The sequence below is a fragment of the Chionomys nivalis genome, chromosome 17 (genome assembly GCF_950005125.1).
Source record: "Chionomys nivalis chromosome 17, mChiNiv1.1, whole genome shotgun sequence".
NCBI classification, from domain to species: domain Eukaryota; kingdom Metazoa; phylum Chordata; class Mammalia; order Rodentia; family Cricetidae; genus Chionomys; species Chionomys nivalis.
In genome coordinates this window covers 54,425,757-54,443,070 of record NC_080102.1, presented here as the reverse complement: position 1 = coordinate 54,443,070, position 17,314 = coordinate 54,425,757, and the positions used below count along the sequence as shown (strand labels likewise).

At 46.2% G+C, this 17,314-nt stretch overlaps 1 protein-coding gene across 4 annotated transcripts in view; it reads left to right on the top strand.

Moving 5' to 3' along the window:
* The window catches only part of Rpap3 (RNA polymerase II associated protein 3), a 47,996-nt gene extending 35,534 nt beyond the window's left edge, over positions 1–12,462 (top strand). For all 4 annotated transcript variants that reach the window (XM_057792409.1, XM_057792407.1, XM_057792406.1 and 1 more), the window contains exons 13-17: positions 5,100–5,329; positions 6,693–6,879; positions 7,804–7,901; positions 8,551–8,651; positions 12,173–12,462. In XM_057792409.1, the coding sequence (XP_057648392.1) occupies positions 5,100–5,329; positions 6,693–6,879; positions 7,804–7,901; positions 8,551–8,651; positions 12,173–12,255 (699 nt within the window). In that variant the 3' untranslated portion in view covers positions 12,256–12,462. The remainder of the gene's footprint in view (positions 1–5,099; positions 5,330–6,692; positions 6,880–7,803; positions 7,902–8,550; positions 8,652–12,172) is intronic.
* The last annotated feature ends 4,852 nt before the right edge of the window (positions 12,463–17,314 follow it).

Genomic DNA, 17,314 nt, shown 5'->3' with positions numbered 1-17,314 from the left:
TTTGGGTAAGTCTTATCTTTAGAGGATTCTGAGTGCACTGGACCTTCCATGCTGGGGTCGCAATCGACTCCACTTTCCCAGTGGTGTGGGTGGCCTTGATGTGGGGGTCGTGGATCCAGGCTGCAATCCCATCCACCACCGAGGTCCCAGGTTCTTGATCTGGTGTTGCCGGGCCCAGACAGAATCGCCAATCCGGAACCGGTGTGACACAGCTTTGGAGTCAGCTGTTTTTAAGCAGCTGCAAGGGGTCTCCAGACCTCCCTCTGCACCAATTGTAGGGCCTGCAAATGAGCTTCCAGAGCAGGGGTGTTAGCAAAATCAGCAATGTTTGAGTCAAAGAAGTTTATAGATGGGGGAGGGGCCCCATATAGGATCTTGGAAGGAGTCAGTCCATAGGGGCCCAGAGTGTTGCGGGCCCGGTATAAGGCCAACGGCAAGAGGAGCACCCAATCTCTAGAGCCAGCTGCAAGCGTTAATTTAGATAAAGTCTCCTCAATTTTTCTATTTATATGCTCTAACTGTCCTGAACTTTGGGGTCTATATGCACAATGTAATTTCCATTCGATCCCCAAAAGCTTAGCCACCAACTGACTTACCTGGGAGACGAAGGCAGGCCTGTGCTCTGTGGGGTCATAGGTGGCCCCCATTTTTTTTAGGAGATCGATATAATTACTTTCCGCCATCTGAAGCGCCTGGGTCAGTTCAGTGAGTTCAACCCTCTGAGCGGAGGTGCCTGCTGGGAGAGCCTCTGCCCAGATTACCTCAGTCTCTGTGGTCGCCGCTGTCTCCGCTTTCCGCTCCCCATAGGCCAGGCAGCTGCTACCGTCCGTGTACCAGGTGTAATCAGCGTTCCAAAGGGGTTGATCCATCAGGTCCGATCTGGTCCCGTGCATTTCCGCAAGGATCTGGGCAATCATGTTGCTCTGCCTCCTCCGGCAAGGGGAGCAAGGTTGCGGGGTGTTGAGAGTGACCACAGGTCCAAATTGCACCCAGTCCGCATCCAGGAGCATGGCTTGGTAATGAGTCATGCGGGCATTTGAGAGCCAGCAGTCCGGAGGTTGTTTGACCAAAGCCTCCATTGCATGGGGTGCCAGGATGGAGCTGGCCCAGAGTCAATTTACCTGCGTCTTTGGTAAGGACTGCAATAGCTGCTACTATTCGAAGACAGGTGGTTTGGATTTCCGAGGTCCTCTGGGCTTCCTGGGGCAGTCCTTGACCCAATGTCCTCGTTCCTTACAGTAGGCGCATTGGTCCCTGTCCGCTTTGGCCCCCTTCCGGTCTCCCGGCCTACCTCCCTCTCTACTCTGTCCTTGAACTACGGTGGCAAGCAACCTGCTTAACTCCTGATTTCTCTTTTTATCCCTCTAGTCTCTGTCTCTGCAACTTACTTCTAATGTCTGGACTGGACTGCCAAATGAAAGACATTGACACGCTAGTAGCTTGTCCAGGGTCCTCGGGTCATAAGGAGTATACATTCTATATGCTTCCTTAAGTCTCTCTAAAAATGCTGAGGGTATCTCCTCATTTCCTTGTATCACTTGCTTTACCTGGGCCAAATTAGTGGGGCGGCGTGCTGCCCCTCGTAGACCCGCTATGAGCAACTGGTGATAGAGACATAGGTGTCCCCTACCTGCAAGCGTGGTGAAATCCCAATCAGGGCACATCAAGGGGAAAGCCGCATCAATTTCGTTCGGCAGCTGGGTCGGGCGTTCATTGTCGCCCAGGACATTCTTCCGCGCCAGAGCCTGCAAGAGCTGCTGGCAGTCGTCCCAGGTGGGCTGATGTGTGACTAAAATGGACTCAATGAGATTAGTCAGCGCCACTGGATCCTTGGAAAAGGGAGGTTATGTTGTTTCCAGTTGTAAAGATCAGAGGCTGAAAATGGCCAGCACTGTTGTTGGCCATTTGGGCCCTTTTTTAAGGGGAGGGCCTGAGAAGTGGAATCAGGGAGCGGCTCGCGTTTGCCCCGAAGTTGTCCGGCCATGGGCGAGGGAGCCGGAGATTCCTGTGGGGGCAGTCCGCCTGCCACTACTTCTGGTCCTTCTGGGCTTTCTGGAGCTACATGAGGAGGGGGTGGCGTGGGGACAAGGGAGGTGAGAGGTGGTTGGGGTTTGTCGGAGATGACAAAAGGCTTAACTCAGGATATCCTGTTGTATAGATGTCCTATTTCACAGATATCCTGCTTTACAGCCAGGGGCCCTGACCTCACTCTGCACTTACATTTATTTGTCAAAGCCTTTGTTAAGCTAAGAGGGCTCTCTCATTAGTGAACTCCCCTGTGGAGTGGGGTGTGGTGGCGGAGGCTCAGTGTCACCCCAGGATCCGGCACTTAGGGGAGAGTTATGTGCCCTGGGCTCCTGCGATGATGCTAAGGAGTTCAAGCGTCTCTGCATCGGCGCCCATAGCAGAGGCTCCTCGCCTGGGCAACTGTAGCTGGAGCCCATGGCGAATCTTCCCGGGGCCTGCCTTTTTGCCCATGGTGACAGCTGAGGCGGCCGCTGCTGGGCCTGGGACTTACGTGCAGATGTGGGGCCACAGCCAGGGTCACTGCCATTCCCTGCCCTGTGCCCTGCTGAGAAGTTTGCTCTGGGCTGGAACTGGTTGCCTCTCCTAGGCCTGGCTCCAGGCTGCGCTGCAGGAGATCACCAGCCCTGCTCCCCCCCCCCCCCAGATGTGCCCTCTGGGGAGAAAGCATGCCGGCAGGGCGGCAATCGCCTCAGCAAGGCACAGCCTAGAGAGGTGAAGGAGGGGCAGACTGTCAGCGTTTCTTTTCAATTTCCACAGCTGGGTCTGCAAAGAGATGGTTACTTACTGCCCCATGGTACCAAATTTAGACTTGAGTACAAACAGATGTACAAAAACAAAGAACATATTAAACACAAAAATCCAACAATTAGACACAGACAATATAGACGCGTAGCGCGGCTTCGGCGCAAAACCGAAAGCAAAAATTCAGACGGAGATTGCGAGGGTCCGGATCCCTCTTCTCCTACCAGGACCACGTATCCTTCCGATACGGCCTGAGCCCCGAAAAATCGGGCTCCAGACACCCTTGGAACGTGGCCCACCAGATTCAGAACCAAGTCAGCAAAGCAAGACTTTGGGTCTGATACAGATTGAGCTCCGAAAAATCTGCCACCTAATTTTGGGCTCCAGACACCCTTGGAACGTGTTCCAGGGCTGCAGGGTGGAAGTCCGAGCTCATCAGCTCCTTCCTGGGCCCGCCAGATACAGAGCACCCAGATCTGAGTGTACAGAGTTAACAAAGAACCTAGACAACGCAGACACAGACTAACAAATTGGTGCTGGCCAGCTTACCTCCCGGTGGTGAGTCGGTGGTCCCTGGGTGGGGGGGGGTCTCGAATCCCGGACAAGCCCCCAAATGAAAGACCCCCCCCCCTGAAGGGGACCTTCCCTCAGGTGGAGATCCCCGGACCCAAAGACCAGGCCGAGACCATGGATCGGATGCAAACTGCAAGAGGTTTATTAGGTAGACGCAGGTACCTGCGGGCGGCAAAGTCTTTCGGAGGACTTGCGTGCCGCAGACTGGGTGAGGGTTCCTTTTATAGCAGAAGCAGGGCACAGAAGCAGATGCATGGTTACAGGGATTTCATTGGTCAGTACAAATGAGGCGAAGGGTTCACTTTGAGGACAAGTTCCTCAGGAACATGAAGATCTGATAATAACTGACTTGGCTCTATCTAGGGTGCATGTGGTTTTCCCCAGAATTTTCCATTCCCCTCCCAGGCCAGAGGTCTGGCCACAGATATCCTGTTTGTCAGCCTAAGAGCACTGGCCTTGCCCTGAACCTATACCTGTTTGTGTAAAGGCCTTGTGAAATGGCGTTACAACGGCTAAGCTGGGTTTAGGCAATGTAGCAGGGCTGGGGGTCTTTCAGAGATGTGGAAAGTAGAGAAAATACTGTGTATTATGTTTAGAGAGAAAATACAAACGTAAATGCTTTTTCCAGTGAGACACAGGTTACTGTATAACTGACAGTACAAAATTGTAAATGCTAATGTAAATAAGGCAAAAACTAAAAAACAAAACAAATATAACAAAAAACAAAACAAAGCACCAATGGGTGGAACACTTGTCACCAAGCCTGACTTGCTCAGTTCCATCTCTGGGGTTCACATTGTTGGGAGGGAAGAGAGAACTGACTTGTAAGTTGTCTTCTGACTTCCACATGACCCCTCCCATTAGGTAGATGTAAGATTAAAATGATACAAACAAAAATGGACAGTCAGACCAGGGAGATGGCTAGGTAGGGGAAAGCAGGCTCTTTGACTCAGGTTCAGTCCCTGGGTTCAGTCCCTGGATTCCATGTGAAAAGCTGGTTTTGGGGATGTGTGGCTGTGGTTCCAGTACTCTGACAAATTGGCTGGAAGCTTCAGGGCAGCTGGTCTGGAGAAGACATCATAGCAGCAGAAGCAAGAGCAACTCTGCCTGTTTGGTTCTTCCTTGATCAGTAGTGAATGTTATTAAACTGGAAAACCATTTTGGGTAACCCCCACCAAGCTTGTAAATGTGGTTTGCAGATGTGTATCCTGGACTGGGCTTACGCAGCTGTCACACACTTGAGAGCGTGCTTAGGGTATCAAGCTAGACTTTTCATATGCAGTGCTGGCTCCTGTGTGCTCCTGTACTACTTCCTCAGCCCTGAGGATGCTGTCAGGATGGTTCTGGGTATTCCCTATTGTCCTGAAGGTAGAGTCCAAACTCTGGTTTGTTCCTGTACTGGCTGTCCTCATACCCTCCCAGGTGGTCTGTACCTCTCCTCCCTCTCCATGGGCTACCTTGCAGCCTTCTTTCTACTTTGCCATTCCTGCTCTTTGCAGTCTGAGCTTTCACTTTTGTAACTGGTGTTATGTATATCCCTTGCCTACCATTTAGGTGCCAGGGGTAGGCAAATAGCTTTTTATTGTTTGTATTCTCAGATGTATTATTATAGTCCTAAATCTGTCTAGCCAACAAATTGGATTTACTTTTAACTGGGATATTAGCCGTAAGAACATAGCAGTCTTTTTAGACTTGTGACTTTAGGATGGGAAAGTTTTTAATGTATTGATTTAAAGAATCAATTTTAATTGTTTTAGAAAGCACTCAAGAAGATTTTTATTGAAGAAACTGGCAAGTTGATAGAGACTGTTGATTCTCCAGATAGTACTGTCACTGCTCCCCAGAGTAATCGAGCAAGTGCAACAGCAACAACGGTGGGCACCGAAAGCAAGAAGAATTCAAACCAGGGGGACGCCTTGCCTGCAGGTGATACTCCAAGAGCCAAAGTGTTGAAAATAGAAGAAATCAGTGACACTTTGGTCCTACAGTGAGTAGCTACTGTTACGACAGTCTCTATAATGATAATTCCACAAGCAGTCGGTATTACAGAGAAGAGTTCTCATCATTGATGTTTAGCAGCTAGCTGTCTGCAGACTCTAGTGTGAGATTTTGCTTAGGGAACCATCATTATACCTTTACCAAAGTGAATACAAGTGATTTAGAGGTGTTCAAGTGTCTTCATTCTTTGTGTGTGTGTGTGTGTGTGTGTGTGGTTTATCGAGACAGGGTTTCTTTGTGTAGTCCTGGCTGTCCTGGAACTCACCCTGTAGACCAGCTGTCCTCCAACTCACAGAGATTTGCCTGCCTCTGCCTCCCGAGTGCTGAGAATAAAGGCGTTTGCCACTACTGCCTGACTTGATTCTTGATCAAATTGATTTTGCTTATTTTCTTCTCTAGAACCTCAGTAATAGCTGTTCTACTTCTGTTCTACTGGGATGTGTGTGTGTGTGTGTGGGTATGAGAGAGAGAGAATATGAGAATGAGTATTTGACAGAAGTAAGCATCATAAAAAAATGAAGAGTTGATCTTTGAGTTCGAGGCCATCCTGGTCTACAGAATGAGTAGTTAAAATGTTACCATTGTTATATCCATCAATACTGAAGACTATTTGCACTCTTTAAAGATATAGTTTAGAATTGAGAGTCAAAACCAAATAAGGGAGGCTATTTCAGGGAGGAGGGACCTCAGCGATAGAGGCAGAGACAGGGTGGTTGTGGAAGTGGGGTGAATTAAAACACAGTATAATGATATGTGTACAAAAATACCTTAATGAAGCAATCCCATTTGTATTCTAGCTTAAAATTAATTTCACATTATTTTCCTACTGACAGTAGAGAAGACATAAATCCACTGGCTTGGCTTGGGCTACTGGTTAGTCTTATATTGCCACTCAGTAAACACGCAAAGTTTGTCTATTTTCAACATTGAACTTTAGTAGTTTATTTAAAATAGTGTATGATTGTTCAAGAATGCTGTTCAAAGGTGGCTTTAAAGTGAAGTATTTCTTCCTCAAATATCTTGAAGCTGAAATTCAGATTTCTGAAAGGCTGAGTTGTACTAGATAAAAAATGATATTCTCAAAGAATGGCCTAACTCATGACCTAGCAGTTGATTAGAGCCATTGTATAGCCAGAATGTGAAGAGTTATAAGGATGGGGACACACACACACACATTGTAAAGGTACATGTTGTGTGTGCACACACACGTTGAAAGAATTGAACATTATCAGAATGCAGATAGGAAACACAATGTCAGCAAAATCAGAAGTTAAAAGTTTCCTGTTGCTCTTTCCTTTTGTTGGGTTTTGGCTGCTTCTTAACTGGTCGCCTAACGCTCTAAAATACTCCAGACCGCAGGCTGATTTGAAGCAGGACCTGGGCCAGTCTTTCAGTGAGAAGACCTCTGTGAAGGTAGAGCAGACACCGGATCAGTTTGCCACTGCTGCTCTGCCTCCAGTTCCTGCCAACTCCTTCCAGCTCGAGTCTGACTTCAGACAGCTGAGAAGTTCCCCAGATTTGTTGTATCAGTATTTAAAGGTGAGTGGAGGGAGCTAACAGCGCCCCTGGGCGCAGGTCAGAGACTTTCTTCTGGTTGCTGTAGCAATGCTATGTTTGCCTTTTGTATAATGAAACTGCATAAAATGCTTCTCCCTTGCCTGGCGTGCTTTGTCCTGGACAGACTTCTGGACATGTAATCAGAAAAGTGAACTGTGTGTGAATTCCAGGGCCTAAAATGACTTAAAGTCTAATTTCATATTAGACTTTGATATGAAAGTCTAAGCTTTAATATTTCATCTTCTAAGAGGAGGGGAAGAAAATTACAATCCTTGAGTGTCTTTTGTATGTCAGGCAGTGCTTGTGGTATCTGGACATTTATTTTCCTAAAAGCGAGCTTTTATTTGTCTCAAAATAAGTTAAATTGCATGAATTTCGCAAATCATAGATTAGTACAGTCTTCAGGTGTACTGACGCTGCCTTACACTTTCACAGTGAACGGTCACTTCAGGCACTATCTCAGGCCAGGCTGCCTTTATCTCTCCATGTAGTTGTAGTTTGGGACTTTCTCATAGGACCCATCTCTTCTGTTCATGGATTGTTCTATTTATAATTTTTAATTATGTACATGTGCATATGTGTATGTGTATACATATAAGAGTGTGTTTCAGAACCCCTGGAACTGGAGTCATGGGCAGTTGTGGGATGGTACAGGGAACTGAACCTGTGTCCTTCATGTGAGCAGGAAGTACTCATGAGCATCTCTCTAGCTAAGAGCTGTGATTATCTTATGTCCCTATCATGTCCATCCTTCTTTCAGAGCTGTGTTTAAGTAAAACCTCACTATTTCTCATTAAATATTAGTGTTTAGTAATTATTCATAATATTTTACCTGAGGAAATATTATATAATACATGTACTATGAGTGTTGTCGCAATTTAACTTTCTAACTCTTCTTTTTCCAAGAAAATCGAACCATCTTTGTATCCGAAGTTGTTTCAGAAAAACCTAGATCCAGATGTATTCAATCAAATCATTAAAATTTTACATGACTTTTACATTGAGTAAGTTGGATCTTTCAGTTGTCTTCTCACTTTGTAATGTTCTGTCCAGTGATCTGGAAAGTTCATTCACTTTGATCCTAATATCTTGTCCATAACAACATTCGGTTCCTAGTAAGATTTACTCTTACAGAAACGAAGAGATGACAAGAACAAACCAGGAAGAAGGGAAAGTCTATGGGGACAGACCTCTTCTTATAGTAGAATACAAGTGCCCTGTGTGAGAGACAGCAGTAGCACATGTCGTGCTCCCTTAAGATAGAGATTTACAGTCGGGTGGTGGTGACGCACACCTTTAATCCCAATACTCAGGGGGCAGAGGCAGGTGGATCTCTGTGAGTTCCAGGCTAGCCTGGTCTACAGAGAGAGTTATTAGTACAGCTACAACTGTTTCACAGAGAAACCCCGTCTTGAAAAACAAAGCAAACAAATATATATATATATATATATATATATATATATATATAAATATCTATCTATCTATCTATCTATCTATAGAGAGAGAGAGAGACAGACAGACAGAGAGAGACAGACAGAGAGAGAGAGAAACAGACAGAGACTGACTTACTTCAAGGGAAAGTGAAGAATTTGTTGTTAGGAAAAAATGACTGCCTATAACCAATGATTTGTGTTCATGTTTGGACTGTTTCAGGAAGGAAAAGCCATCTCTCATCTTTGAAATCTTACAGAGGCTTTCTCAACTGAAGAGGTTTGACATGGCAGTGATGTTCATGTCAGGACCCGAGAGGAAGAGTAAGTTCGGAGAGAGCTTTCCTGCAGCTCCTCACCCTCCTCTGCTGCCGTTTTACTACTAGCTGCTTACCATGTACAAGATACATGCAGTCAACTCTAGATGCTTGTAATTAAGTTAATTGATGTGCAGCTGGATTACATAGAGTTAAAACTGTAGTTCTTGGCAGTATTTTCAAATGTAGATACTATTATCATTTCCTAACAGGAGGAAGCCAAGGCATGTGGGGGTTAAAGGTGTTTATGAAGGTTACAGAGTTAAGGAAACCATACTGGAGCTTTGAGCCCAGGCTGTCCCCAGTTGTATAGAGATTGAATTCTGCTATTGTGGGGCATGCAGAGGCTCCTGCCACAGAACTGGGTACAGCGTGTGTCTCATCCCTTCTGAGGGGCTCCCTCCCTGAGTATTTAATTTCAGCTGAATTCTAAGTGCAGAAGTTAGTTAGCCAAAGGAGTGGGGTCAGCATGTGCTGGAGGCCTGGACAGTCACACCAGTAGCATTCAGAGCGTGTAGTGCAGCTGGATTCTAGTTGGGGTCAAGAGTGGCATGATGACCCTGAATTCTAATCCTTATTTGTACTGCTGGGTGGCATAACAGTTAAACTCTATAAAAGTTTCAGTTCTCAGCATTTGGGGGTCTATTTCTGTTTTTGGGCAAAAGATAAATCACTCAATTAAAAGAATGCCCTTTTTGTCTGTTTTTTAAGACAAGGTGTTCTGTGTAGCTCTGATTGTCCTGGAACTAGCTCTGTAGGCCAGGCTGGCCTTGAATTCAGAGATCCACCTGCCTCTGCCTCCTGAGTGCAAAAGCTAGAAGTGGTGGTGCACGCCTTTAATACCAGCATGTGGGAGCCAGTGGCAGGTGGATCTCTGAGTCAGACACAAGCCTGGTCTACACAGCGAGTTCCAGGACAGGCAGGACTACACACAAAAGCCCTGTTTTGAGAAAATCAGCAAGTATCTTCAGTGCTCCCTGCACTAAGCATCCGTGAGCTCCTCTTAGGTCCTTGTTCCTAGTTGTGACACACAGGGGCTCTCAGTCAGTACTCTGCTGTCGACGCTCTCAGCTGAATGTGCTGGGCGTGCACTGTGATCTCAGCCTTCTGGAGGATGAGGCAGGATTTTGAGTTTGAGGCCAGCTTAGAGTACAATAGGGAAAGACCTTTTTTTTTTTTATTGTTATTAAAACAAAACACCCAACAGCTGTGAGAGAAGCACCCTTACATCGGGAAGTGAACAAACAGGGAGTAAAAAGTAGAAAACTAGTTAGGAACTGGAGAGATGGTTCAGTGGTTAAGGGCACTGCTTGCTCTTGAGGACTTGAGCAGTTCCCAGCACCCACATGGTGGCTGACAACTGTCTGTAACTCCAGTTAATAGGCTGTGATGCCCTCTTCTGACTCTGGGCACCCGGCACATACAGGCAAACCACTCATACACATAAAATGAATCTTTAAATAAATTTAACTTAAAAGTTTCTGTTTTATCTTTTAAAAAAATTTTAAATAATTAAAAATATTTTTATGTTAGTGTAAGAGTGTGCTTAGTGTGCGTGTTGATACTTGTACGAATGTGGGTTGTTTGAGGACAGCCTTTGGTACTAGTTCTTGTCTTCCGTCTCGTTTGAGGCAGGGTCTCTTGTGTGCTGCTGCATACACTAGGCTAGCCAGCCCTCAGACTGACAGGGGATCCTCCTGTCTCTGCTGTCTCCTGTTCACCGCAGTGTCCAGCTTCATGCAGGCACTGGGGATCTGGTCCTAAGAATATCTGGCAAGTGTTTTATCCATTGAGTCATAGCCTCAGACTCTGTTTTTTCCTTCCTTCCTTCCTTCCTTCCTTCCTTCCTTCCTTCCTTCCTTCCTTCCTTCCTTCCTTCCTTCCTCCCTCCCTCCCTCCCTCCCTCCCTCCCTCCCTCCCTCCCTCCCTCCCTTCCTCTCTTTCTTTCTTTCTTTTTTTCTTTCTAATATTTGGATAGAAACAGAAAAGCCTTTGGGATATTCAGAACTCAACTAAGTATATACAGTCATTCTGGATTTATGTGGAGAGAAAGTATGTCAGAACCAAACTGGCCTTACAGCTTCATGGAGTCTAGTAAATAGTGATGTAAATTCACTAAAGAGAATGAGTCATGGAGTCAAAGATTGTTATTTTTCCTTTGTTTTGAGACAGGTTTTCATGTATCTCAGGCTAGCCTTTATTCACTTGTAGCTAAGGATGACCTGAACTTGTGACCTCCTGTCACTATCTCGGAGCAGAGTGTTGGATTTTAGGTGTGTGCCACCACAACCATTGGCTCATGTTGAACCTAGGGCTTCATGACTGTGAGGCACTCTGCCAGCTGAAACACATCGCCAGCCCTGTTTGAGCTCATCAAAAACATTTCTCTCAAATTCCTAATCAGTTTTGCTAGTATTACTATTCTAGAAGACTTTTTTAAAAACCACAATAGAGCTTTGCATTTTAAAAATTATCTCCATCATCATGTTATCACCAGTGTGTGTACACACCTGCGTGCCTGTATAGCTCAGAAGACAGCGTTTGTTATCACCAGTGTATGTGTGTGTACACGCCTGCGCGCCTGTATAGCTCAGAAGACAGCCTTTGTTATCACCAGTGTGTGTACACCTGCGCGCCTGTATAGCTCAGAAGACAGCTTTTGGAGTAGGTTCTTTCCTTCCATCTTGAGTGGGTCGTGGGGGTTGAACTCAGGTCATTAGGCTTGCATGGCAAGTACTCCATCTGCTGAGCCGTCTGGCCAAGCTTTGCCCTCCAAAGACTTTCTCTGGTCTTGCGTACCTACTCCCATATCTTCACCACTTCATTCTGTTGTCACTTTATTGCCATCAGCTCTGACCGAATAACTTCCTGCCTTCCACTGTTCATCCCCTTCTCTTTCTCCTTCCCTGCTTACGCATTTATTTCCCTTCTCAGACAGAACGAAAGCTCCATGAGAGCAGAAATTGTGGCTCCTTCCCTAGGCCTCAGTGCCGGGACATAGCACATGAGTGTCTTTCCCTCCAGCAGCCTAAGTTCAGGGTGTGCTCTGAGCGTGAGCTGGTTCTTCAGGTCACCCTACCAGCAGGGTCTTGGTTGGTCTCTGCTGTCTGCTGAGTGAGACGTGGAAGCAGGTTCAGTCGCTCTGTTCTAACTCAGCCTTCAGAAACATCAGCTCCAGTGACCTGCTTTATTACCACTGTCAAGTGACAGTTTGTCCCAGTTTATTGTTGAGAAGTATGGTTTGTCATCGTTTGCCAAGTGTTGAGTGTGGACTGCTTAGATTAATGTCATCAAGGATGTAAGGGAAATTTATACTGGTAGCAAAATACTTTAGAAATACTGAATTGCTGTATTCTTTTCATATTAGCCTTTTAAATCTATAAACTAGAATTTATGAAAGATGCTATTATTGCTTTTATTTGACAGGTTAAAAATCTCTTGATTTGACAGGTTAAAATAACCTCTTGAGTGTATGTTTTGCATAGTTTTTTAAAGCGAAAGTGATATACAATCTATTTTCTTTTTCAGTCACAGATGTATTATTCAATCACTTAGAAAAATCAGAATTGAAGGATTCTCTTGAAGAACTCAAGAAAAGATATGGTGGCTGATCATGACTGCTGAGGTTGTCTTTGTCTTTTATGTATACATAATTTTTCTCACTGAAATCAAGTGTTTTGTTTGACTTTTAAAAATGAATGAAATCATACCTGAGAGGACTCTCATCTCGATGGTATTAATTCATGTAAAGTGTACTAGCAAGAAATGGTTCAAATAAACTAAGTTTTTATGAAAATAAAAAAATGTAAATAATGAGATATATTTGTAAGGGTCTGTATTTTATAAATAATTTTAAATGTTATATTTAGTTACATTCCTCACGTAGGTGAGTATTGGTGGTGAGTCCTGGAGCAAGCCCTTACGTTCTGTAACCCTTGGCTGTTTGCAAAACCTTCCCTGTGTGTAAGGTTCTTGGGTTCAAGTGTTGACAGATCTTAATGTGTGCTTGCTTCCAACACTCCTAACACTTGGGAGGTGACCCCAGCTGGATCGTCAGCTAGGAGGGAGTGAGGAACTGGTGAGCCTGAGGGAGGGTAGGAGAGCCTGTTCAGCCTACACATCACAGAGCTGAGTGTAGCCGATAGGGGCTCCTGATATACAACGAGAGGCTCCACCAAAGTGAAGACAGCCTGGGTAGACATGAGGCAGCAGCCACGGGGAAGACAGGTCAGCTGATCCTCCCTGCAGAGAGCAGTCTCCAGTTACTTCAGCTCGTATTTAAGTTTCTTGAAAACAAACAAAACTATTTTTGGTAGTGTTTTTACTTATTGAATTAAAAATACTTTTATCTGTCACTCCCCTTCATGCATTTGACCAATGTACACTTAAATTATTGAGCAGCCATTGTCTCCCACCCCACCCCCATATCCCTTCCTTCTTTTTCTCCTTTTTTTTTTTTTTTTTTTTTTTTTGGTACACTTTTAGAACTAGTTTGACTATCTTGTTAGGTTTTTGTTGTTTTTAGAAAGGCTTTATGTTGCTGGGCGGTGGTGGCGCACGCCTTTAATCCCAGCACTTGGGAGGCAGAGGCAGGTGGACCTCTGTGAGTTCGAGACCAGCCTGGTCTACAAGAGCTAGTTCCAGGACAGGCTCCAAAACCACAGAGAAACCCTGTCTCGAAAAACTAAAAAAAAAAAAAAAAAAAAAGGCTTTATGTTTTGACTTTTTATTCTCCTTCATTTATGATTACTGGCTTTCTCATTGTGATTTTTTTTCTAATATAAGTTTTCCTAACATCCTTGACTTTGTGTCTTTTCTTTCATAACATTCTGCTTCTCTCTGATTTGTTTCTTTAGCTTTGATCCTCTTCTTCCCCCTTTCCCTACCCCCGTCCGTTTATCTCATTGTTTATAATGTCTGCACTTACCCTCACTGACTTTTAACTCTGGCTTACTGCATATTGGTTTTGCCATTTTCTGTGGTTTTAATTGACCTTTTATTGCACATTTTTATTTACGGAAAGCAAAACATTTTAGTGTTCATTTAACCTTTCTTTTGGCAACAAAACAAAAAATTTGACAGGCGAATCCCAAATCAATCAGACTCCCAGAACTTGTCAGACATTGTGGACTGGGCACAGCGAGAGATTTAGTGGATATGCAGCCGCATCACAGATGGGAAAATAAACAAGGTCCGAATTCACCTCAGCAAAAATCTGCTCACCAGCAGGAAGGCTGGAGAGGAGGGGCAGTCTCTCTGCTGCAAGGGAGGGAGTAGGGGTCTGTGATAGAGGCAGGGATGGGAGAGACCCCTTTCCTAAACTAGAGAGCTAGCCTTATTTTCAATTCTCTCACCATGGAGAAGGAAGACAATACAAAACTACAATGCCCTGACCACTCACTCACCCTCAAAAAGCTGGAGAGGCATGTGGGGACTGCCCCTTCTCATGCACAGCACATGTGTGAGTGTGTGAGTGGGTGTCTGTAAGCATCATTGTCGGTGTAGGCCCAACACATGTCTAAATGAGGTGGAGCCATATGCCACTTCATGGACCCTCTGTCTCCGTGATTCCCCACTGAGACAAATTAGTGCAAATTTCAGAGACAAACATGGGCAGAAGGGAGTGGGGTGGTCAGGGAGCAGGGAAGACAGTGCTCCGGAGAGGGAGGGGAAGGAAAGCAACAGTTAGAAATGGCTTATGTTATCAGAACATTTCACCTGCCCATCACTCCCACCACTCTGGGCTCTTAGCTGGCAGAAGTCAAGCTCCTCCACAAGCTAGTGGCAGAATTCCTCAGTGAGGCAGTTCCCTGAGGCTATGATAAAACACCAAGACCAAGGCAACTGACAGAAGGAGGAGCTTACTTGGACGTGTAATTCCAGAGGATTAAAGTACGCCACAGCAGGGAAATGTAAGAACAACAAGCTGAGAGTTCACTTTCCCCAGACAGTAAGCAGAAACAATAAGCCAAATGATGTGTGTCTTTGGAATCCCAAAGCCTGTCCCTAGTGACATACCTCCTCCAGTAAGGCCACACCTCCTAGACCTACCTGCGACCCAGTATTCAGCCATCAGAGCCTGTGGGGAGCAGTCTCACCCAAACCACCAGAGGCAGCCATGCAGTAGCTGAGCAGAGCCTGATGGAGGAAAGTCATTGGTTAATAAAGAAACTGCTTGGCCTGATAGGTTAGAACATAGGTGGGTGGAGTAAACAGAACAGAATGCTGGAAGTGAGGCAGACGCTATGCCTCTCCTCTCTGGGAGACACGATGAAGCTCCAGCCCAAGATGGACATAGGCTAGAATCTCCCTGGTAAGTCACCACCTCGTGGTGCTTCACACATTAATAGAAATGGGCCAAGCAGTGTTTATAATACAGTTTGTGTGTTGTTATTTTGGGTGTAAAGCTAGCCAGTGGCTGGGAACCGGGTGGCAGGAACGCAGCCCGCAGCTCCCAATACAAGAGGCTGTACCTGCTGACAGGCCTTTGCAACTGAGGTCGTAGTGCCATATGAGATGCAGAAGCCCCACTTCTCAGTCAACTGTGGTTGCTGAGTTGCACACAGTGACTTACATGCTTGTCCATCGTTGGGCTGAGAGACAGGGACCCACCTGTCCTTGGACACTTAGCAGGTCTGAAGCACTGTTAAATCACCACTGTATGCTAAGTAGTGGTGGCACACGCCTTTAATCGGGAAGCAGAGACAAGTGGATCTGTGAATTCGAGTTCAGCCTGGTCTACAGAGTGAGTTTCAGGACAGACTCCAAAACTACAGAGAAACTCTGTCTTGAAAACAAAAAAACCAAACAACAAAATATTATTGAAATCTAAAAAAAATCACTACTGATATTAAGTTCTTTCATGTATGTTTGTAAGCACTGTTTATGTTTGTTTTCCTATAAACAAGCACCAGCATGGGGAATGGGGCCATTTGACTACCTAATGAATAGTTCTAGCACGCCTAGGCAGCCTGAAGTGCCTTGAACAAAAGGACTATAAGTCACCTGACTCCCCTTATGCCAGCACTGGCCATCTGGAATACTGGGATCCCTTGACACAATACACAAAAGATTGCAGTGTGCTGATTACCCTGGCTCCGGAAGGTGCGGCCTCTGCCAAGGCTGTTAGAAACAGCATGCTCCAGGCTTTCTGCAATCGCTAGCTTAGATAACCACTTTCACCTTGTCCAAGAGAGGGGCCCACTCCCCGGGGGAGGGGCTACTACAACAGGTGTCAAGGCTGTGACTAGTCTAAGCACCCCTTCTTGGCCTATGTAAGTAGATGGCTTAGGATCGCTCAGAATTGTCTGGGGACTCTCCTGCACCATCTCCCTTGGTGTTACAACATAGGTCTAGTAAAGACTCCTCTCGAGTGGCCTTTCTTTGCCTGCTTTTGGTAATTCAGGCTGAGCTGGTAACAAAACGGAAGCAGAGGATGGCTGCCGTGGAGACGGTGGCAGCAGGCACGGCTTGACAGTCGGATGAGCGCCAGCCTTGGCACTGGCTTCAGGTAGCAGCTTGCTGGTTGGACAAGCTTCTGCACTGGGCCATGACTGGACAGCCGAGGGTCCTGCAGGTGCTGCTGTGAACCTAACAGCACACACACGCACAGCCTCACAGCCTGACAGCTGTAAATTGTGCAGAGCTGTCCATAGCTACCAGTGCTGCCCAGCTCACAAGCCTCAGGTCTGTCTCTCCAGCCAAAGGACTGACAACCGTTCACTGCTGAAGATGTGGTGGGGACACAGTCCTTGGAGACCTGTGTCCGGGCACTGTGTGAAGAAGACAGCAGCAGAAGCCTCAGTACTAGAAATAGCCCTGGTGTCGATCCACCTGTACACTGGTGTGCTGCAGCGGCCTCAGACGGCTCCGAGTCTGCCCAGGAATCCCACCTGGCCACTGGGTTCCTGCTCACTGCAGCAGAGGATGCCTGACTGATCCTAGCCACACCCAGCATCCAGTTCCTCACTGGCCCTCTAGATGCCTCAGATCCTGAGTGGAGGCAGGAACCCCAGCTCTACTCTGCCTCTCCTATGTCTCCACAGAGGCAAGTACTCATAAGTCTTGGCAGTGGCCATTAATAAATGAACAGCATTTGAAGACTTTAAGAAAAGCCATGGAGGGAGAAGAGAGCCAGATACCAGAGAAAGATGGCAACGGCATTTAACATGTAAAGGCAGAGCAGAAGCAAAAGATATTCTGGGGTCTGGGGTCTTAGGGTCCTGCCCGACCAAGATTGACCCATCAGGGAGTTTCCTCCTGGTGGGCTGACACCTTGAACATCAATTGCCACCGGCTGCTTCTCTGACATGGCCACCAGCATTTAATAAATGCTCGTTTGTATGTATGTGCATATTATCACAGTCTAATTGATTGTGTGTCCTCAGGTTCATATATTGAGAACCAATTACTTAAATGATGCTCTCTCTCATGAGGAAGATACTTTGTGGCAGTGCCTGGGTCACCAGTGTTGTTGTTTGGCGGTGACTGGAAGGAAAATAACACCATACATCTGAACTCACCAGGGAGGCTTACTGGGGGGAGGGGGGAGGGCGCAGAGGGCAGTGAGAGCTGCGCTGCGGGAGGGAGAGGGAGGGGTGGGAGCTTCTCTTTAGTGAGCGGATGTAGCACCTGCGCCTTGGAGAGGGGCGGTAGCCGATGCTGTGTTTT